This window comes from Ischnura elegans, chromosome 7 (genome assembly GCF_921293095.1).
Source record: "Ischnura elegans chromosome 7, ioIscEleg1.1, whole genome shotgun sequence".
NCBI classification, from domain to species: domain Eukaryota; kingdom Metazoa; phylum Arthropoda; class Insecta; order Odonata; family Coenagrionidae; genus Ischnura; species Ischnura elegans.
The window spans coordinates 8,911,811-8,936,417 of record NC_060252.1 but is presented as its reverse complement, the minus strand read 5'-3'; the positions used below and the strand labels follow the sequence as shown (position 1 = coordinate 8,936,417).

The 24,607-nt window shown below is 36.3% G+C and overlaps 1 protein-coding gene across 1 annotated transcript in view; it reads right to left on the bottom strand.

The window, feature by feature from the left end:
* Positions 1-24,607, bottom strand: part of LOC124161960 (dynein axonemal heavy chain 1-like) — a 347,859-nt gene that overhangs the window by 47,768 nt on the left and 275,484 nt on the right. The window contains exons 20-25 of the mRNA XM_046538240.1: positions 12,385-12,573; positions 11,850-12,014; positions 11,263-11,479; positions 4,943-5,271; positions 1,245-1,394; positions 999-1,159 (exon numbers count right to left, since the gene is read on the bottom strand). Coding sequence (XP_046394196.1) covers positions 999-1,159; positions 1,245-1,394; positions 4,943-5,271; positions 11,263-11,479; positions 11,850-12,014; positions 12,385-12,573 — 1,211 coding nt within the window. The remainder of the gene's footprint in view (positions 1-998; positions 1,160-1,244; positions 1,395-4,942; positions 5,272-11,262; positions 11,480-11,849; positions 12,015-12,384; positions 12,574-24,607) is intronic.

Here is a 24,607-nt window from a genome sequence, read left to right as displayed (position 1 = left end):
CTTAATAATCACCTATTAAAATTGCCTATGGCCAGAAAGTTTCCTTCATTTGACAGGGCATTAATAATCCTTATATAAGCCAAGTGCTACCTGCTAGCAGCCTGCATTGTTGTGGTACTCATAGCCTCGCACAAAGGTGGCCTCACACAGCAGCAGCCGGAACCAGAATGATGTCACATGGGCTTTTCCCAGCACTCATACTTAGCTGTTGCGTTTTCGCACGCTTGAAAATTTTCACTTTTCATTCAATCGCGAAAAATATATATCGTCATTTAAAAATCTAAAAGCATGGAATACATACCCCAGGAGTAATAATTTTTTGATTTAGGCAATAAAAAATAGGAAACCACTCTATTGTACAAGGAGTATCATGAAGGAGTATGTACTTAAAGTAGATGAAAATATTTTGTGGAACTATGTAACAGATAACATTTTCTTTCTATGTTGTCATTATAATGGAGGAAAAAATTTATCGAAAAATCTCCCTGCGAAGAGCAATCATTTAATGATAATGTCTTTATGACCCATTTGCAGAATAATTGATTTTGGTGGCATAAAAGTGCCATTTCAGAAAAAAATAAAGACCGCGGCGGAGCTTTTAGTTTCAAGCGCCACTACCAAGGACAGCCACCTGGCTGAGGTCACTGCCCTGGGGGTCCCGGGGTCCCTGTTGATGTCACGAGGGTATGTGGAGCCTAGTGCCAGGAAGGTACAGCAAGAGAGAGATGCCCACAGAAGGGCAACCAAGGACTTCCTCCCACGAGAGAGTGGCAGTACATTGAGAGACACATCTGTATCACTTGGCATCCAATAAACCTGGTTGTATTTACTTTGGTTTTCTATATTGAAGCAAGGTTATGCAACTTTTACCCTAACCCTTTCACAAACAATAAACAAATTAAAGATACATTCTTGCCATTTTCTTGCATTAAAAATATTTTAATCCTCATTTTTAAATGATATCGGTCAATGGAGGGGTTAATATGATCTACACTTACCTGGGTGACAAAGCAAAGTTAACAACACGTACTTTGCATGCCACTTCTGGGGTGTAATGTGGATTTGGAAGTTTGGTAGTGATAAAGAGCATAAACGCCTCATTATAAGGAATCACAGAATCTCCTATTTTAATTGCTTTGCCACCGGCAGATTGAAAAGTCTGAAAAGGTAATTCAAGTCCATTAAAGTCAGATGAACAATCCAATAAAGTTAGTCTTTCATTAAGTTTTTGCAGTATACATAACCTGTCTTAATAGCAGAGGGTCCAAGCCAGGGTCAAGTTCTTCTCCAACATTTTCTAACAACACAGTATTTCCCAATCGAATAGCTGATTCTAACGTTCTCAGCAAATTTCGATCAGCCAATTTCAAAATGACCAGCTGGTTTTCTCTTTGCTAGCAGTAAAAATAAAAAGGTAGAATCAGAAGTGCAAATCATATTAACTATGAATATGACAATCAATTTCTGACTGTAGTTTCACATGAGCCTCATAAATAAATTTCAGATTTGAAATTGATCAGTGTGAAATGTCACTTCCGTGGGTGCAGTTTTGATTTTTGATAATTCTCACCTATTCATATTTTGATTCAGGGATGCCGACTTACAAAAAATATTGGGGGGCCCAAACCGAGGATCTTGCCCCAGGAAATTTTATAAGTAGTGAGTTTTAAGTTTTTTTAAGCATTTTAGAAGAGTCATATTATCAGCATTAGAACCCTGATAACTCGAATTTTGATAATTGGACACTCTGAGGAAAATCGACAAGCCTGACACATTTTTTCATCACATCCATAACAAATTTTTGAGGGGGCTCAGGCCCCCTCAGGCCCCATGGAGTCGGCGCCACTGTTTTGATTATATCACTTACAATGAAAGGACTCAGCCAATTGAGCCAGACCCTAACTTAAGATTTAAAATAGCCAAAGCAGGCAATGCTGAGACCATGTAGACAATATAGTGATAGAAATGCTCCACAAACTACAAATTAATATTAGAAAAAGAAAAAAACAACATTTTAACCCATAACTGCCAACTGAGAGACTGCTGCATTTTTAAAATTATGAATTATTTCAATTATAGTTGCCTAATATTTTAATTGCCTATAATTCTTGTTAGCTACATATTTTTGAATTTTAAGGATACAAAAATCTTAAAATTTAATGGTCTTATTATGTGTTTCTGTAAATTTGCAACTGAATTTGATATCAGCGGTCTGAGAGACCTCACATCACTAAATTGGAAAAATCATTGACTTCAATGGTGGTGGACACGAATAATAAAGTTGGTAAAAACAACTCATAGTGATTTTGCTGCCATAAGAAAAATTAATACTTTTTATGAAGTATTTTTAGTAACACAACATGCTTAATAAAATATGTAATATGTAATTTTTCTAAAATACATTATGTAAGAATGAATGACCATGCAAGCTGTTGCTGAAGGTGAAAGCAAAGAAAATGAAACCCAGTTTTTATTGGAAATATCACGCAATTGGTTCTTTAAATGTTAAGCTTATTATAAATTAATAAATAATTAAAATAAAACAGTGGTTAATTTCTTGTACCCCTTGCATGTGGTACGCATGGAATGTTTTTTATAAAAATGACGGAACCCTTAGAACTCTAAAATTTTGTGTGCTCATATTTGGAGTGCAACATTTGTGCTTTTCTTTTGGCAGTTAGTCTCCCTTGAGTATTCAGGGACAGAACATCTAATCAAGTTTTATTGCCAGAGGAAAAAAAAGGGCCTGGGAAACACAGAGAGTAAAATGTCAAAGTGCAAGTGCTGTTACTTCTAGATATCCACAAAATGTATTTTGGACTATTTCAGTCGGCTATATTTTTTTTAAAGAAACCATAAAAACTCTTGAGATAGCAGTTTTTTTAACTAGAGCAAAAATCTGTTGACTCCCGCAGATAAGTACAACTGATAGTGAAGGAGGGAGCACAGATGATGACAGAAGTGATGTAGTGAAAGTTCTCCCCAGACAAGGACAATATTTTTACGGGACACATTGCTATAAGTTGTCATCAGGTGAGCCAAAGAAAAAAATTCGTACACCATTAATAACATTATTCCTCAGAAACCTGATTTGAAGGATCGCACTACATCACTAGGTAAGGATGGTGAGCCTCTTGATTATTGGTCACAGATTTTTGATGAGCGAATGTTGCAATTTATTTTGCACTGAACATTCATGAAGCAATAAGAGAGAAGTATGAAAGGGATACTAGTCCAGAGCTACAAAACATTGATTTAATGGAATTAAAAGCCTTTCTTGGTCTTTTGGTTTATTCTGCGATTTTCTAATATGTATATTGATGAAGATATTTGAAGCATATTTGCCTTAGGTGGCACTGGAAGGGAAATTTTCCAAACAGTAAAGTCAGGACAGCAGTTTATATTGCCACTTACAAGTCTCCGTTTTGAAAACCCTGCAGATTGAATGACCTGATACAAAACTGTCCCACTAGCTCCAATTTCTGAGTTATTTTGCTCTCAAGTATAAAACTACCAACACTGCTCTTCATTGGGAATGGTAACTTGCATAGATGAAATGAAAATGGCCTTCAGTGGCCTATGTGGTTTCAAAATTTATATTACTGGCAAGCCAGCCACATATGGTTTGAAAATGATGTATTTAACTTATGCCGAAAACAGTTATCTGTTAAATGCATATTTGTACACAGGGAAAGACACGGATGGGATAGGTTTGTCAGAAAAAGACTAAAAGCAATCAAAACTAACCCAATACTGATCTCTGACAGGAGGTGCACAAGGAAGGTAAGAATAGTGAGATCTTGTGACAGCATTAGAAGACATTTCCACTGATTATATTCTTCATAGTTTTTTCAATAAGTTCATGGACAAAAACTATACTGTCCAGTGAATATGATGTCCTGTTTAGCATTAAGAGATAAAATAACACATAGGATAGCGTAATATTAACATTTGTGCCAATTGGCAACAGTGCTTTAGCTGGCTTAAGGCGAATGACATTAGCAATGAATTTCCATAACGGCTGGAAATGTCAGCTAAATGTGGAATTTAAAATACCTATCTATCCTGAGGCCCTAAACCATGGCAATGTCACGGATTTCTCAGAGGTGTATTTATTTCTGCTCGGTATGCTAACAAATTCCTTCTCAAGACATTAAATATTCAATACTCTTTTCCATGGTCCCCTTAATTGGAATCATGCATTTTCAATTATGAAATATAGTATTAAAAATATTTTCAATATTTGAGAGGGTTAGAGGATTTGTGTAAATAATCATATTATCATTGCATCTATTTTAACAATAAAAAGCACTCAAAATGCAACAGGTATTTATTACCAATAGTAAATTCTAACCCTTCAAAACCATGGTATCTATACAAGGCTGTAACCAGAAATTTTTTGGGAGTTTTACCTAAGGAGGGGATAATTTCAGCGGGGTTCACTTGGAAGGGGTATGCTTCAGGGAGCGTTTCAGGGTGGTTTCAACCTTAGACCCTCCCTCGCTCACTATGACCTTGTGTTTACATGTATACCTCTCAGTAAATAAAATAAATTAATCATAGAGTACGTTATCTTTCTTACTAAGATGGTCAAATCAATTTCCACCCTTCCCAACTCCAACTAATTGTTACCCTGAATAGTGAAAGTAATATTCCTTCAAGTGCTATTCCAAAATCACAATATATGCCCACCAAGAAAAAGAAAGAGCAAAGCCTCTACTATATGTTGGAAAAACAGCAACAAAGATAAAACCTGTGAGACAGTATCCAATGATATAGAGGACAAAAGAACACCAGGAAATGTCAGATGTTCTTCAGTATAAGTACTATACAGAAAATTCGTATGCATTGGACAAGGGCTTATATAAGACAGGAAAGAGTTAAATTTAAGCGAATAATTAATATGCATGCATTACTTTATTCATATATATAAGAACTCTACCATGTGCCGAATCCAATTGTTAGCTTGACCTTGAGGGTCAATAAAAAGCGTCCAACGGGCCGAGTTGCTCAAGAGGACAGCACTTTCTGTGGAAACATTGTCTCGTGGTAAGCCTTCTAAGTACCATTTTCTTATCAAAATGGCATCCCCAAGAACAGAAATAGGACTACAATCATCTGAGTGGGGAACTGGATTAATAGTTGCATCCTCTGAATTTTTATCTTCTTCAGCAACTTCTTGCAGATGGCAGTTTGACAAAAATTCCATCCAATCATTCAGTAGATGCTGGCGATATTTGTCAGTAAATGGAGTCAGGTAGGCAACAGATGCTGGGTATGAAAAATATTTCTCAGCAATAACAAAACAGAGGACAAGAATTTTATTTTATACAATAAGATAAATATTATTTAAAATATTATTTTATACAATAAGATGACAATTTAAGGAGCTAAACATTTACCAAATAATAAAACCAATATAGTCATTCATTCAAATTTAAAAATTCAAATAATAATATATACCAGGCATTCAAATTTTTTTATCTAGCTGGAAGAGCTGTTGCCATGATTCCAAAGTTGAGAGAAACTCTTTTGATAATGTCTCTTTTGATCACTGGTTCACAACTCCAAAAAGTGTAGCTTATTTCACTATCAAAATGTTCTATTACATCCTGGTATTTAAAAAAAAATTTGTATACATTACTAGCTGACCCGGCGAACTTCGTACCGCCTAACATTCAATGAACTTATAGTTTAGTTGCACCATTTATAAATAAAGAGCGGCTGTATCGTTTTAATCATATTTGATTTATTATAAATTAAATGAGAAAATATTGATGAAATAAAAATTATACGAATTCAGTTGTTGGCTATTTGTGTTATTAACAGTAAAAAAATGTTTTTAGGTCTAAGTCCGTAGCGTAAACTTGGCTCGTTTACGGGGCAGGTTAACGCAACGCTAGACCGACGCTTGACTGATGCTCAAAATAGTGTAAGAAAAGCCCCTATGAAGCAGCATTCGTATCAAATGACTTTAGGCACGCCAGTTATAGTATCTCTGTTTAGAAAAAATGCACTGCGTAAACGTGCTGCATGCGGTGTGCCCCACACATTCGGGTTTAATGTCTTGTATAAAACATTTGGTTATTAATATTAGGGGGACGGATGAGTCACAAAATATTTAACTGTTCACACAGCCGCAAAACCTACCATTTGGATCCTTTTATCCTAAAAAATGTCTGGGGAGGGCCCCCACACCTCTCGCTTACCTTGGCGAGTTTTCTATACCCTACAGACCCGCCAGTATTAGCTGCGCTTATCCTTAATTCCTAGCTGCGCCCTTGAAGCGAAGGAAGAAATACAGCGGATGGTTTACCGACTCGAGAACATACCGCATATTATTTACCATGAGAAAATCATGGGTTTTCACTGACACTTGAGAACAAACATCACAAAAACTGAAAGACTGACCATGCGATTTGTTAATCGTTATCACGAATTGGAAATTGAATACGTTTAAGGTCAAAAGGGCATATAAGTTGGAATCATGGAATCTTCGGATTGAGAACTTCCTCATCTTTGAATTTTCCTTAGAGTGTAGTGGTGTGAATCACTTTCATTATCAGTTTTTTAAATAACCAAACACGTTCCGTTGGATAGTTTTGGTTGGCTTAGGTTTCTAAAGATCATGAACACAGAGCCTACCTTTAGCTGTAAATCGTGCCGTGGTAAGCCAGGTGCGTCCAAGGACTTTAAATATTCAGATAGATAGTTGGTGACTTCGTCTTCGTTTATTACAAAGTTAAAAGATTTGAATTCATGCAGAGTACACGGACATTACTGATAATCAACAATTGCTTGGAGATTTGTTTACACACACGGTAGTTATGTGTTTGTTGACAACTCAATTCGAGCTGAGCTTACCTCTAATTCAATTATTTTAATACTATTTTAATATTACTTTAATATTTTTAACATGTTTGAACATTTACATTTTTTTAATATTGTTAAAAAGATCAGTCAATACATTAGTAAAAACGAAAAAAAAATCTTATTTTTTTGACCGTCTTAACAATCAACTCCTAAAAACATATCTCTAATTGTAAGATAAAGTTGAATTTTTTTTGTGAACTTTTCCTATTTTTTAATGCCCTATATGTTATCCGGGGCTGAGACGATTCTAAGGAGCCTAATGTCACTAAAATCGGTGCAGCCGTTCTCGAGTTATAAGTGTTCTAACTAACACGATTCTCGACTTTCTTTTATATATATAGATTTAAAATTAGTGATGGACGGATCCAGGATTTTTTTGGATTCGGATTCCGATCGGATCCTTGATTTTCGGAGCCGGATCTTTCGGATCCAAATGCATTTTCAAATTCCTGCTATTAAACGAAGTAATTATTTAAGTTTATTCTGGGTACATACAATCAAAGGAATGCTTTTTAGATTTTCACACACATTTTAATATTTTCATAAATTAAAAATCATTTTCATAGGCTTTCAAGTTGTTTTTTAAAAACATCATTACATGCTCACGACCTAAACTGTTACGCTTGGGTTTGGAAATCAAAATAAGAAAAAATTTCGGATAAACCACTCACCAGTGGCACAGCAAGAGGGGTAAGTCCGGGGGGTCTGGACCACCCGAAATATAAAAACACAATTACTTTCCTTCATGAAAGTAAACAAAATATTGAAAAATCATGAATTTACAATAGATTTCTTTGAAAAATGAAGTTTTTTTTCGATTATGAAGGGTGTTCAAATTAGTATGAAACCCTCTACTTTCTACCCTGTTGTTTAAAAATTTTACCCCCTGGTTTTGGACCCCCCACCAATGGAATTCCTGGCTACCCCACTGCCATCGACAGAATTCAAATTTTCCTCATGCATGTTTCCCCCGAATTTTTAAATCAATTTTCACTTTCTCATCGCATACCGACTTGTGTTTCATCCGAAGATGCTTCAGTATGGTGAGGTGGATTTAGCACTTCCTCGCGATAATTTGGCACCACAGTACACGCACATGACATGCATTGATTCTCCTTATCTCAATAGAAATGTGTCCACACAATGAAAGACGTTTTTATCAGTATATCATCAAATTAAATTGCAACTGTGCAATCAGCAACACAATTAACAGTATTTAAAACAGCATTAATGTCAATTGTGATGAGGTGTCCGACCGCTCAGCATGAGGAAGGGGTGGGCAGCAGAAGGGTGTAAAGGAGAGGTGGAGGGGAGGGAGCACGCTCCCTCCGTATTTCAAGCAATGAGGCTACAAATGAGGGAGTCAAGGACGAACAAGTCAGATCTTGCTTCAGTGACGTCGTTCCCTTCAAAGCAAAGCTGGGCGAGCTACGTGACATATGCAGTTGGCGTTTCCAATCCGTCTCTACTTGTTTGAGGGGTTAATGCTGCACTTATTTCTTTGAAAATTGTGCTGTTTGGACAATGTTGCATATTAGTATAGTCTAATTTTAAACAGAAAACTTAGTGGCAATCAATTAGAGCTGAAAAATAAACAGATATATATCGTCAGGAATGTGTCGCGTTTGGTCTAATTCTTTTTTGAATCTTGTGCATGTCAATTAATTGTCGAAGCTATCGAGACATCTTCGGGCCCAGAAAGTCACTCACCTAGCATTTGTCGTATAAAAATGGAGAATTGAAGAAGGTAGGCCAAAAAAGGTCAGTTGGTGAAACAGGGTAGGGATGAAACATGCTTCAATTGTTCTCATGTAATTTGATATTTTCCTTAGAAGAAAATGATTTATGGCCTGTGTGATTTCGGAAACAAAAAAAAAAAAAAAACAACAGAGGCACGGGCTGATGGACGGCCGAGGGTGGTTTTCTGAAATCTGCGACGTAGTAACTTTTGACGTGGTTATTATCGTACGACATTGAGATTCCCCCGATGATTGTTCAATCTCTTGGGAAGAGTCACACTATGTGCCAGTTGTATTTTGCCTTTTTTATTTTCCACGGCTCAAATTCTGCTTCGTAACTTCTGTGAGAGCTTTCAAACAAAATTGTTCATGAAAAGGACAAGAATCGTATGCAACGGCGCATTCAAAGAGAGAATCGGAACTCTTTAATGAACGTTGCATTCACTGAAGCTATTATTCAAAATTTCGTATCCAGATCCGATGTCTTCCGCGACTTTGGATCCAATGTATCTGATGAAGGGTAATATATGCAGATATTTGGATCCAAGGTATCCAATCCGACCATCCCTATATAAAATGCGTAAATGCAAATTCGTGTGACCCTGAAAAATTTGAATCTTTCTGAATCTCCAAACCCAAATTGGAAGTGGCCTCACTCCCTCACTAATTGTGACAAATGACTATGGAGTAGATACCTGCTAACTCCAGGAATATCATAGCTAGAAATTCATTGCTCAATTTTCTGCTTGAAAAACACATACTCATGTATATCATACCATCATGTAAGAGGAAGTAGGAATTCCCAGAATTGAACATACTACACATTAATTCCTGCTATAGCACAGTCTACATACTAACGGGTCAAATACTTTTTATTCAAGGAATAACTGTGGACAAGTCAATGGCATAGCTTTACCAAGTCACCCACAAGTGCACATGAAGTGCAAAACTTCTAAAAATGAAATATAAGGACAATGCCTTGACTTGGATTTCTACCCATACCTTTCTAATTCATGTGAGGTGTTCTACCCCGAAAGTACCAACCAACTCATCTTTTTCCTTTGCAGAGTTTTTAGAGCATTGAAGGACAAGATGGTTCATGCTGCCGGATATTCAATGCCACAAGGCAGGATATTTGTGCATAATGCGCCAATGTCCCAATGCACCTAAACTATGAATATTAGGGAGATTCAAAGAATGAACATGGACTAGCCAGCAGCCTAGCTTTATGGGGTCATGTGCAAGCATTCAGGAGATGCAGAGTTGAAACAATAAATGATTTCTCCTCTGCAAGATTTCGTAAAACACTTTTTGTACTGACTATATTTATAAATGGATGGATCAATAAAGAAACTAACAAAAATTGTTCCATGCTCAAAAACACCATTTTCTTCAAATCTACTTGCTCAAAAAGTAGTTTTAAGTTTGTGATATACTTGGCTATTTTTGTTTCAGGAGTACATACATATCTCTAGCAACAGAGCTGAGAACTACTGAACAAAAATGGGCTGCATACTACAGTCATTAATCCTTATTACATATTTATTTTATGAAGGAGTAAAGCTCAGAATATGAGAAAAAAATCCCTAGAAAATGAAGAGAAAGGGAGTATGGAAGACTTGTTTCTAGGGTGGAGAGGCGATAAAATTATGCTTCTGGAATCCAAACAGTCTTCTGCATTATTCACAGAGCCATGTTGCCTCTACAGATTTGGCTGATGTCAGGCATCCCATAACAGCATCTGCAGCAGGAAATGTTATGGCCTTTGATGGAGGGAGCTATTTGGACCAGTGTGCACAATTTCAAGCGTGAGAAGACATTCAAAAGTTCTCATGACTCAGTGTAATGAATTGTGCGCTGAGACAAATTCCATGGAGAGGGTGTTTCACAAATTTTCTCATGGGGACAGAGATAAGTAAATTCAATTCTCGGACCAGCAGCACTAAGGTGGGCTATGTCCAACATACATAGCATACAAGCTAGATTCCAGCCTTGATTTTAACTGGATTCATTGAACTAAAACAGCATAACCAGGCTCAATTCCACCTGGATTTTAGCCGGTACAGCCTGAAGTTAAGCCGGAATCCAGTTGGGAAATTGCTGTTGAAATCCAGTTCAAATTGTTTAAAAAGTAAAGCTGGGTTTTGGCTAGTCTCCACCTTTTAAGCTCAACTATCGAGCTGAATTTTGACTGGCATGCCAAAGGGAGATTCCTACAAGAATTCAGCTTGCCTAACCACAGCGGTAGAAAAGTCAAAAAATTTATAAATCTTGATTTAAAAAATGCAATTACTAAGGGAATTCCATGCCTCAGAACATGTGTCCTCCTAAGTGTCATTTTAAGCAGCATATTTTTCGAAATTCATGGACCCTCTACTTTACATGGGGTTATGGGTCGCCCCACTGAAAAGAGTAAGTCTCTAAATATATTCCAGTAGTGCCCCCCTCCAGATGCCTTTAACCTCTGTTAGAATATTAGTTTTTATCAGGTTCTACTTTGTAAATTCCACAGAGGTAAAATAATCTTACTCTGGGAGTGATAGAGATTGACAAAATTCCATGGAGACTGTAGATAAAGTGTGAATTGTATCACATGAATTTTGTTCTGGCAGATCATATTTAAATTTGGGAATAAATGCTCAGGATTTACCTCCAGCAATTAGAGTATCTCCAATAACATTTTCCATTCCCACATCAATGTCCTTGATATACTGACTCCAACGAGTACGCTCATCTGCCAAGCTCTCAATCAGGTGATTAGCTCTCTCCAATCTATCACTGCAAATTTGAGTTTTGCTCTGCAGTTCTGATAAATTTGCTTCACAATCAGCAAGCTCTTTCTTTAGTTCATGAAGACGATCCATTACCTTGAAAGAAAGTTTGATAGAACAGCAATTTAGATGGAGAGACTTAAAAAAAAGATCAGAAAATAAGACATATAGAAATTCTACAATTAGTTACCAAAAAGTAATTCTACTGGCACTGAAAAAATGTCATAAAATATTAAATGATTACATGAAAAGATAAATGAAAATTGTAATAACAAATGCATCAGATAAGAAGCACTTTGTGACTTGATGTTAACCTACAATGGATAACTAGATGATAAATGCATTAAAATAATTAGCCATGTGAAGTAGGACTGCACCAATACTTCTTCAAGTTCTTTGCTAGAGTGAATAACGGTTGGATAATACTGTATTAGATAAAGAATAATTAAGGGAAACTAATACTTACAGCTTTCATTTGAGCTCTAGCTGCATCTAGAATCTTCTCTTTTTTGGCTAACTCTATCTTGGCTTCACTCAGAGCCTCCTGCTTTGGTTTAACAACTTTCAAGACAAAATAATATTTATAGATTGCATGAACCCATTGGCATAGTGAAGTGCAAGCCTTGGAAACCTAGAAAAGCATATTAAATAAATATAGACACATGGCATGATATGTAATAAAATAAATATGGGTGTGATAATTTAAGTAATTCAATGCTTATGGGATTGAACAACTCGTATACAAAATATCTTTGAAGTAAATAAGGAAGATGATACATTCTTTGGTTCTTCCGAAAATTCCAAATACATAGGTTATTCAAAATAAAATGATAATTATCTTGGCAAAAATAAGCATATATGTATGCCAAGTTTGTCAAATATGCCGATCCCAATGGAGGGAAAATTACTGCTGGTATTCAACAATGATTTTATTTATTCAATACATATAACACAGTTTAGTAAGAATACTTAAAACTTTAGTAACAAGACTTAAAACTTACATTTAATATCTTTTCCGGTGTAAATTGAGGATTCTCTATGTATGGCTGCAAATTTTTAATGGTACTTTCTTTTAAGCTATCTTTGTCGAACTGCATCAAGGATTTAAGAAAACGTGTTGGATCCAATAGAAGATTTCTACTTGGCTCCCAATAATCATTGACCTTCACACCGGGTTTATCAGTTGCAACCTGTATTTAAAATGAAAAATTAATCAGGAGTAGTAGATTATACAAAGGCTAATTACATACCCCCTAAATAAAAAAATACAGGATAAGCATACTTTTAATAGCGCTATTCAAATCAGAGGAGGATATCACCCAAACACCCAGTAAACCTTACTTTTACAGGAATTCTAAGACGGCAGTATGCTTTGAGCATACAAAAAACCATTATACACTCCCTAAGGGAAATAGGGGTATGAAAAACCTATAGATTAATATATCATCAAATTAATTTGTTCAAAGAAGATCTGCTTCTAAAGTGCATCGATAAAAAGTGTGGCAAAATGTAATAATTGTAATAATGTAATAATTAAATAAAATGTAATTTTGAACCAATAAAATACTTTCCACACTAATGCTCACATGAATATTTGCAAACCTCTCACCTAACGGTAATAACGAAGAGATATGGAACGCAAGCCAATTCTTACCGCGCTTGTTTTTACTTCATCCACTAATTTGTTCGAATGGAATCATAAAATCAAAATCTAACCATCTTTCCTATGGTCAATTTTTTTTCAGAGAGATGTTGTGGAATAACATATCGAATCATAAATAAAGATATCGTATTGCCCACTAGTTTTAAGATAAGCGTGGTAGGTGGTGTCTGGCATTCCTTCTCTCTGCGTTATTGCCATTAGGTAAGAGGTTTACAAATACTAGTGGGCAATACGATATCTTTATCATTTCTCTTTCTTAAGTCTAACTGAGCTGATATTCGGCAAAATATTTACTAAATGTTAATGAATTTATTAAAATTTAATCAATAAATTTATATAGACTTATAAATACTAATACTAATTAAAAATATGGATCAAGTATTCCGTCAGTCTACGGAATATATCCTTGAAAATACGCAACACTCGACATAAAAGTGTGAGGCGGGGAATATACCTTCAGGGAGTTCAAAGGAGTTGGAAGTATCGGCGAATTACTAGGTCTTTGCAATTACAAAGTGATATACGTGTACCTACTTAACGGGAAAAATTCGGCTCGTACAAATAATTAGCGCTTGTAAAAGACTATGTGAGATTAAAAAGGAGAAAAAATAACGCATAAATTACTTAAATATCATTTCTAAAGTCAAATATTAGGGGAACGTGAGCACTGTACGAGGACTCGAAGTGAAGTGATAGCGGAAGAAAGACGAGTAACCACATAGGGGAAGTGCGGATTCCTTTAAGGGTGCAGTGAGGGAGTCCCTCGAAGCCTTTGTGTTGGCTATTGCCGTCAGTGTCTTCTACGGAAAGGTTCCTCATGAACCAAATAGGCGATCCTCTATATCATTGAGGGCCCAAGAGAGCTCGGGGTTTTTCGCTGTATGTCTACCGTTAAGGGAAGTTAGTGCACCCATCACTCAACATCCCTCTTGGTTCCTGGTCAAACCTCAGCGGCGGATCTATGGCGGGTAAGGGGGCTAAATTTGAAACTCACACTAGATAAAATCGAAATTTTTGGGGGTTGCCACAAAAGTATGTGGTTATATTTTCTGATACATTTACCTACTTCAACGAATTGAAATACAAATTAGCCCCAAACTTAGGGCCTATTTGACACGCTTTTGGTATGTTACAATACAGTGGCAGATCCAGAGAAAGGATACCCAAGGAGGGGGGTAATTTTGTTCGGACCCCAAAATTGCTGGGAGGCTACCCCTCACTGAGCCCCCCCTTAACCCTTGTCCTGAATCCGCCACGAGTCCACCTCATTGTTGGCAAAAATGCTTGAGTGCTCTCTCTCTCTCCCGTCTCATATTTTATTTCCTCAACCTTATTTCTCTTACTTTCCCATGTGTCGTGGCTGTAATTTTCCGCGTGTGATTTGTTTCGTTCTTATTTCGTGCATTGTCTATTTTATCTGAAATGAATCGACTAAATGCATCCAGTGTTTCCTCTTTACTGCCGCTGCCCTTTCGTTGGCTCATTAGTAGTAAAAAAAATATTTTTTTAATTTCAAGGAAAATGATAGCGCTTGATCTTGATCTAAAGCCAACCTTTGTCATTGATATATTTTTTTCCGGGCGATGAAAAATTTATTTAGTACTTGTTAGTATCATTAAACATAGTTGCGCCGTAAAATAGTAGTCACGGGTAATTTATGCCATATAATGATTCATGTTCAGTTTTAAAATTCTTTGAGAAATCAACACCTGAAAAAGTCAATTTATAATATTATTATTATTATTATTATGAGATGGATGCAGATATTTTTTGTTAAAACTCTTTTTGAAAGAAAATGTATTGATTTACACACCACGATATCATATTATAGAAAATGATCATCTCTATGTCAAGAAATAGTAATCAAAACGTTGATACTACCATTTGAGGCTTTTGAAGATCGATTTTCCGAATTTTCCCACCCTCGCAATTCGCACATATTCGAATGAAATGGAGGACACAGTTCGCTTTGAAAATTAATATCACTTCGCACGATTGCACATTATCCAATACAGCCGACCAAGGTTTTAGCGCACTTGGAGTACTATTTCAATTTCTTTTAAAGCTTGCTGATCACGAGGTTGGCTGAAATGTATTATAGTAGTAATAACCATAAAAAATTATTATCATATTCATAATGAACATTTCAAGGAGTTCCACCAACTGACTCCGCAGATGGTTGCTCATGAAAATTCTTGGGATGAGATCGTTCACCATAAAAAAAAAACGATTTTGATAGAGCTTGAAAAATAAAAACATCCGTATTTTTTGCTCATTTAGTTTCGCCGCCTACTTCTTGAGGTTTTCTAGAGGGAAATCGACGGATTTAACCCAATCGTGGATAAGTTGATGACGTCTCGAGTTTCTGCCGAGCGGGTCACATCCCTTCATCCACTCCTCCCTTCTTCGCATAGACCACGCGTTTTCCGTCGTTGTTTACACTGAGCGATTATTTCCCTCAATGAGCGATTCTGCTGAATATGCTCATAAACCTTAATGACGTCACAAACTCATGAACAAAGAGTGGTGGCTTACGTGTTTTTGTACATTGTAAATAACGAGATAATGGCTGAATAAGGCAGATTGTTTTCGCCGTGACTCGTCTTTCCCTCTCATCTACCAAATTATTGCAATGAATAAAGATTTCTGTTCGGAGTGAACGGTCCATTCAAATGAAAAACAAACTTTGCACATCATGAGCAGGAAGCAACTTTGATGAAGGACTCCGCTGAGTAAACTTGGGTCCAACACTGCCGTGCGATTCGCGTCTCATCGTCAAATCCATGGGTCTGATAGCGAATTTCATATGTAAAACGCCAATCGTAACGATGGCCTGACGCACGGCTATCACATGGCTTGCTATTTCGCGGATGCGGAATTTTCATGATTACCTCAGAGATTGCCCTCGTGGAAATTTCCATTCATTTTTTCAATCATCAGTCGATATTTGGAGTTAAAACGGAATCCAAAAATGTAAAATCAATGTAAAATGAGATCTGAGTCTCAAACGTATAAGGCAAACGAAAAAAACACAAAAGAAGACGGTCGGATCGTATTCATGAGTGGGCTTTACAACCATTCAGAGGGTTATTTACCCGTGAAGTCTCCCAAAGGGGAATGCTATTGCGTTTGATCTCAACCAAGTGTAGGGCACCCCTTGGGAAATGAAGATATGGGCATGTATGAATGATGGTTTCAGCCAGAGTGGTTTCTACTGCTGACAACGATACAACTCTTTGAAGTTTCACTTCAATCAAACACTTGAGAAGTGATCACCACGTGAGGGGAGATGATTTTGGAGTTAGTCCCGCGTAACGACTCTTCGTTTGATCACAAATTTCGCTTCTGTTGCAAGGAAGCCGTCATGTGAAATGGGAATTAGTAAGGCTTAATTTCAAGATCTAGAATGGAAGCGAAATAGCAGACGAGCGAAGTTATTCGAATATACGGCAGAAAATCCAAAAACCATCTACTCTGATACCGACGTTGAACTACGGAAGTTGTACATACATAGAAATAGTCCAAAAATGATGGCAGCAAGTATTGCCGTCTGAAGTGCGTTTTATTATTTAACTATTACCATCTCCCAAACTTTAATGTTTCTGACAAGTTAGGATCAGAATTCAAAAAAATTAAAGTCAAGGCTTGAACAAAAAGTTGAAAAAAACGGTTTCTGAATTGCAAGCGAAATTTCAATGCAAACTATTTCTACATTTGATAACGATCAAATGGAGAAGAAACTTTAATATCGTCATATTACAATATAAAAATATCATATTTTTTTAAGAAATAAATTTTATTAAAATGAAGAAAATAGCGGCATAAGGCCCCTTAAATTATTAAAAATTTCAATTATGCTTGATAAGTAAGTTATAATAAGTTTTAGATGAACATTTCAGATATAAAATAAGAAAAACAAGGATAGTGCCCACGAAGGATTACATTCCCTTTCGCTCAAAGACAAGGATGATTTCTATTGACCAGCAAGTATCAATTTTATGACTTTTGCATGCACACCACGTTTTTGTTTTGGATAACAGAAATGTTCTTCAAAATGTTTTTCTCATAAATAATATTTGAAATTTTCAATAAACTAACGGCCGTTATTTTCTCCTTTTTTAAAATAAAATCATGTTAAAAAAATGTATTTTTATGTTGTAGTATTATTTTCCTTTTTTAGCTCAGGATAAACACGTCGTTTTATAAAAGTTTTTTCATGCTGTAATTATAGCAACATTTTTTTCTTATCACTTACACCAACATATAAATGTAGCATTAGGGGGGAATCAACGAAGAGTCCGTCGGACAGTGATCAAAGAGTTACTATACCATTTTTCTGAAATGATGGCGGCTGACCTTGAGTGTGCTCCCCACTCTTCTAGCCAATCACAGAAGAGCGACAGGAGAAAGTGTGTAGGAGCCCTCAGTCTCTCTCCGAACTCCGCGCAGTGCAGATCGCTCTCCAGCTAGCAGTGTTGCCAAATCGAATCGCTCAGCGTTCGTCCGAGAATCTTCCGCCGCCCCCGAAAGTACCGCTATTCTCAAGGCTGGCAACGCCGGTCGGCCAGATGGAGGGGAGCGGAGCGGAAAAGGGAAGGGGATGGAGGGGAAGGGAAAGGTGGAAGGGGCAGCGCTTCTGAATGGCTACTTGCTATTTTCCACCCAGCCGCTATCAGTTCAGAAAAATGGTATAAAATGGGGAAGGAGCGCGATCGGAGCTTCGAAGTAGCGTAAAGTGGAATATTGGGGAGAGAATAAAGCGTCCACTTAGAGAGTTAATGAAACATTGAGAGGGCGGAAGTAATATGCGAAGGCGAAAATTCCACGCAGCAAATATACAATTTGCAGGGCTAATAATGAAAGGAATTGTAACTTGCGGGCTTCTGTTAAATATAAGTAACAAACATATGGTGAAAACAGCTACACAAGAGCCTCGATCCCGGCTACCCCGCTCAGAAGTACCCCACTGCAACAACTGCTTTGACGTTGATGTGCCTGCGTTCTTCATCACAACTGTAATGATTGCAGTGTCATTGGATAGTGGTGGCCATTTCTGGAACTAATATCCATATTCAATTTTTATTTCTGAAAATTAGTCAATACACTGTTCCGATCATAGTAATAGTGTGGGAATATTTCATTGCCCTCCAGTTCTGAGCTATCCTGAAAATTTCAGCGCTCTAGCTAACCAGAAAGTGGTTGAAATTTGAGTTGCAAGATTTTGCCCGGAAGGACAAAAAAAAGAGAGCGAGTTAAATGAAGCAAGGTAAAATTGGAAAGAAATTTCTCGATATGGGAGGAAAAGGATGGGTGCATACCGACTATAAGTTGAAGAAACTTTAAAAGAAAAAGACATCTGCCGCGGGTCGCAAATAAAAATAGGCACTCTTTTTCAACTTGTGGTTATAACAGCAAATAAATCATTGTATTATAGAGATAAAATATTTTCAGCAGTTTCATTAAATAAAGTTACATTTAAAATGATAACCAATGCCGTTACAAAGAAAGCTTGAGAGTTTCAATAGTCTCACATCGTCATTAATGAAATCACAAACTTGCGGACAAGTCATTTTAAGCAAGATAGGATTCTCGTGAAAGTTAGAGATAATGAGTAGCTCATAACACACAAAACCCAAGATCGTACAAACTTTATACAAAGAGTAAAGTAGGTAGTTTCTTCCTCTGGTAAACTTCTATTCAAGAGAATTTCAACACTTCAAACACAAAGAAACTTCTCCAAGGATTCATTCATTGAGTAAAGAAGGCAATCCAGTACTCCTTTTTTGTGAACTCATCAAGCTACCATCACATTCAACACAAGTTGGAAAATTACTTCCTATCTTTCTCTACAACTGACATTGAGAACATCACGGTGCGTAAATTTTTCTGCCCTGTAAATAAGAGTACCTAGGAATTTCTCTCTTAGCATCTTCAAAATGCTGCTCAATGCACACTAAAACAGATTATCTAAATTATTAGCAGCTTTGGTATATGATGAAGAAAGGATACTTAAAATATTGGGGAACGAGATATTTTATTTCCATTTTCTCCGAGTATTTTGAAATGTGGCTCCATTTTATCCTAAATTGCAATTTACCTCAAAATATTTCAAAAGTACAATGAAATGCAAGAGTCCTTTTCATTCGACACGTGGCCCTCAGAAAACTGCAAGAAATAAGGTACTTTTAAAAAGTAAAGGACCATGCAGGAAAAGATTAGGAGACAAAAAATACACAGATAAATTTCTGTTTTTCGAGAGCTTAAATCAACCTCATTGCATTACATACTCTTACACTCTGGTATCAATCCAAGCATTCAACTCGAACCACATTCATTTGGTATTTTTTTAATCACGGAAATATGAAATGGAATTCTTCTTATTTCAAAACAAAATTCAGATAAAATAAACATAACTCATTACGGCACTCAATTAATTATTATTATTATGATTCCAGTTTATACGAATAAACAATTGAAAAATATGAAATCATTTAGTAAATTTCAATATTTTAAACATATAAAATCCTGTATGGAATCAAGACAACCATTCACACGTATGGCCGCAACTAATCATAACAGTAATTCATGATGGCTAATTATTTTCTATGTTCATAGACCCTTTTCCTTGGACTTTTCCTGTTCTCACTAAAACCAAGATATAAATATTCCCTTTTATAGCAGGAAGTTTCATCGGAATAACATTAAAATTCATAAGGCGTTGAAAACTTATAGCTCGAGAGCGATAGCGTGCATATTGATAAGTAAAATAGAGCAAAGTTATACAAGCCAGCAAAATATTCAAAAGCCTCGGATAGTATACACGGTTACATGCATATAGGGTTTAGTGACATGAATTTTCATGACGACCGATGAAGTTTTGAACACTGAATTGGATCTAATACCACGGAACCCAAATTTTCTTATCTAGAGAAAAATTTGTAACATAAAAGAAAATGTACAACCTTTAGAACGCATTAGTAAATAAAAATAGAAGCATTCAATTTTACTAGCTAATAAATCTCGACTGTTTATTATTTCGTCGCGCATAAAGGCTGAAAATACTGCAATAAATTTTCACAGGATAATATAATTAGTCAATTCTTTACGTAAAAATATTTGTAAGTCTCACAGTCAAATTCTACAGAAAATTTTGCGAACATTTTGGATTATTTAAATTGCTAGATTTGTAGTTACCTCAACATCAGTTGAAATATGCTGTTATGCTGTAATTTAAAAGTACATTTACATAAAGAATAGCCCATATTTACAACTCCAAATTGAAGAAATTAATGGCCTTTCGTAGGTTGATTTTTGGTGTGTTTCGTTTAATGGTCTCCAGCTACTCCCTTTGATCCGAGTCGATTTGATTGCTATTCTTTTATTTAACCTGAGAGGACTTGGTATCACTTTTATCGACGATACGTTGATCGAACGCAGAACCATGTTTTCTCTTTCAAATTGGTGCCATTTGAAGGGATGGCCCAAGGGCGTCCCTTGCATCCATTTTAAGGCCTTCAAAGACATGACAAGCATCGCGATGCGGTAATCTCACACACTCTAAATCGGAGGAAATGTAAACATATATTATTCCGGGTAGTGAGAGTAGGTCCTTTGATGAATTTACAATTCCCAGCCAATTTTTCGAGTCAAAGTTCCATCCTCAAGGCTTCATAAAGAATATTTGAGAGTACACCGCAAATTCATAAAAAGAATCAATACAACTCACAAACAAATATTAATTTCATTTACACATAGTTACATTACCTTAGAATAAATGGAAGGTTACTCAAAGCAAATGCTTTAAGTAACCTTCATTTTAATACATATAGCTGGATTAAAATCATAATTATTTAAAAAATAACAGACCATTTAAATCTTTACAATTCTAATAAAATGCATGTCTTGCAGACCCATTAAAAGAGAATAAACTATCAGTAGATGGTATTTATGTTTTTGTTGCATTATTTACCAATATCTTGTTTCATTCTCAAATATCCTTTATGTTGCCCTCAGAATAGAACTTATAGTTGCAAAATGTTTGATAAGAATAGTAACTTCATTAAGGAATCGCTATCGCTATGGACTTTCATATAAAATAGAAGGTAAAAACAAGCAGACTGAAATTTAAAATACAGCGCAAATGCATTAAAATACAGGTTGTGCACTCGAATGTACAAAAAAATAAATTTACTTAATAGGTTAACATAAATAGCCAATGAAAGAAAATGATCGTGGTGACTTTACAAAGGTTTGACTAAGATAGAGTTTACAATAATAAAAGGTATCAATATAAATGCAGAAATATAAACGATTCCGTACGTTGAATATGATCAGGACCTACTTATTTTTTAATAATCTTCATCAAAATACCACGCAAAATTCTAATTCCTCAGATAAAGCTTACCAAGCATGCTGGAAAAAACGGAGGCATCTATAATAACGTGCTTCCCTCAAAATTTACACAGCGATATTTCTTTTTTACTTTCAAATACATATGCGCAGTTTTTGACATGAAAATGACAAAATCCAATGCTCTCTTTATGAATCACATCAATTACATATTGTGTGTTTCATTTGAACTAAAATAGCAGTTAAAAACCTATTCCCAATGTATTCCATGCACCTAACTAGAGCGATATTTCAATGCTCGGCTCATGGATCGATTTATTCTCTAAGATCAACAATTTGGCAGACCATTAAAACATTTCATATTTGAATTCATTTGACAATCCACCTAATCCAACTCATTCCCAATTCTACGAAGCAATAAGTACAATACAAAAAAATTAACTTCTAGGGCTCAAAGTGGAAAACTAATGCTTAAGGTTTAAACTGATATTTATTTCGCCACAGTTAACTTAATAATTCCATAGATTATAATGCGGCTTCCAGATAACTTCGGTCATTTTTAAATAATTTGTTATAGCTCGTTTATAGACATATGAATACGGAATGCTTATTGATGCGGCGCGGTACTTAAGTTGAGTAATATCATGGGTTAAACAAAAAGATAAAATCCTAAAAATTAACCCATGTAAATTAATCCCGCCAAATATTCCTCGTCGAAATTGAAAATGATACAGATACTGCAATCGATTTGAATTCCAAATTGGAGTCATATCATCAATAATACTTAAAGAAGAAAAGGAATTTCTCAATTGGCCGTATAATTCTCCCTGCTCGTCCACCTTGCAAGTCGAAAAAATTTTACTGCGTTGGTGTGCGGGAAGGGGGAGAAATTCCCCGCAGGGACCAAACACCAGCCTCTCGACCGAAAAGCCCAAAAAACACACACACACAATCACTCACACAAATATACACAACAAGATCCTTTGTGGGGGCTGTAGGGACCTCCGCTAAGGATTCTTGCTCCACAGAAAACCGGGAATCTTCACAAGATGGGCCTGTTAAAGACAGCCAGTGATCCGTAGAAACACTTGCACTCAATAAGCAATCACTCACCTGTGGATGGCTTCAATGTTCCGGGAGAAAAAAGGTTTGCTCCAAAAGAGCGGGGGTTCGGCACGGGGGGGGTTCGGGGGCTTCACGGGGGGGGTTCGGCAAGGGGACGAGGAAAACCGGTTTTTTTGGGCTTTCCGGTTGAGAGGCTGGTGTTTGGTCCCTGCGGGGAATTTCTCCCCCTTCCCGCACACCAACGCAGTAAAATATTTTCGACTTGCAAGGTGGACGAGCAGGGAGAATTATACGGCCAATTGAGAAATTCCTTTTCTTCTTTAATCTTTCGAGGCCGTAGAAGCTCAATCCCCATTTATACATCAATAATACTGATTGTAGATGGGGTTCAAGGGACCTCATGCGTAATATATGACACTGTAACCTGCTAACATGCTAACAAAACTTAAGTCTCTGAGGTCTAATTCCTACCCACACCTCCACTTGGTGAACCCTGGTAACCAAACAATTCAGAGAAAAAAAGATGGAGTAACCAACCCCAGAGGGAAGCAGGATCAGGGAAAACGAGGAAGGGAGAAATGTTCCTCCGAAAATGGAGGTATACAGTGGACCAGAACTCTACTTATTTAAAACAATCACACGCTTAAAAAAAACTCAGCCTAGGAACAAAGCCAAATGGAAAATTAGATATTGTTAAAAGGCAATCAGAAATGGACTATGAATATCGGAATTAGGAATGTAAAGGGAATAAGGTAAAACACAGCAGGAGCTAATCAACGTCATGACAAGTATAAACACAGACATTGCAATCTTATCAGAAAAATAAATGAAATGGAACTGAAAACTTTGAAGATTTCTTATACCGTTACAGTGGAGTTCATAAGAGTGAATCAGCTGCAGATGGTGTATCCTAAATCGTGAAAGAGAAAATAAAAATAAAATAATATCACGGAAAGAAGTAAAACAAACACATTAAAACGGCGACCATAAAGAAAAAAGGCTACTTAATAACCATACCATAATAGGAGTACATGTACCAAATGAGGGAACTAACCTACAAAAAAAAGGTGCGATAAATGTCTATGAGAAATTTTAGAATATTCTAAAAGAGGCACAAGATAATATTAGCAGGAGACAAGAAAAGTATAGTGGGTAAACAGAAAAATAACCCAATCGTTGGTCCATATGGAGACAAAAAGTTAACGGAAACGGCGAAAAGCTAACAAATATTACGAATAGGGATTACATACACGGATTAGAAGTTGCAAACAATGAATAGATAGTTTGCTCATTAGAACATCCATAAATACACGTGGCACGAAGAAGCAAGGAACAGAAAGTCTATAATCGATACTGAGACAAATTTCATGTCCATGATGTAAGAATTAAAAGAGGTGCGACATGTGGCAGCAAATATCAACTCGGATCAGCTAAGGCGTCCCATAACCAGTCCCATGTATACGTAAAACAGGCCAAAACGCGAAAGAAGGCCGCACGCGAAGGAGTTTATTATGTAAAAATTCAATATAGTAGCCTGGAAAATGACAGTAGGTACAATTTCTTACCCTCAAAAACGATTAGATCAAAAACTGATGATTGGGGATGGGAGTAGAAAAGAGCAATATTGGAACATCAAGAAAAGAAATAAATGAGCATCAGAGGAAGTATTAGGTCTGTACGAAAGAGAAAGCAAACCATTTGGTGAGACGAGTATATTGGACAAAAAAAAAAAAAGAAAGAACTGTATTTGAAAGACCTGCAAAAGAAAGATAATGAGAGTAAGAGATAGAAAAGACACTATAAATAGAATAAAATCAACAGATTTGGGCGTTACTTGGTGGAACGATGAAATATTCATGGTGAACCTTAAGGTTGTGGAATAGTACTGTGTTTTTATTTCACCATGAACACTATAAATAGACAAATTAAGGGGGGATCACACGTAAGAAAAATTAACAATAGAACAGACGATGCCAATATGTGGAATAATACAGAAGAGTTAGTAGAAACTCAGAAGCCTGGAAAACGATAAGGGATTTGAGGAAAAATAAAATAATAGGGTAAATACAGGGTTATCACGAAAGAAAGGTGCGGTTTCAGTAATTCATACGAAGGTAGTTGGGATAGGGTGGCAAAAAGTTTTCAAA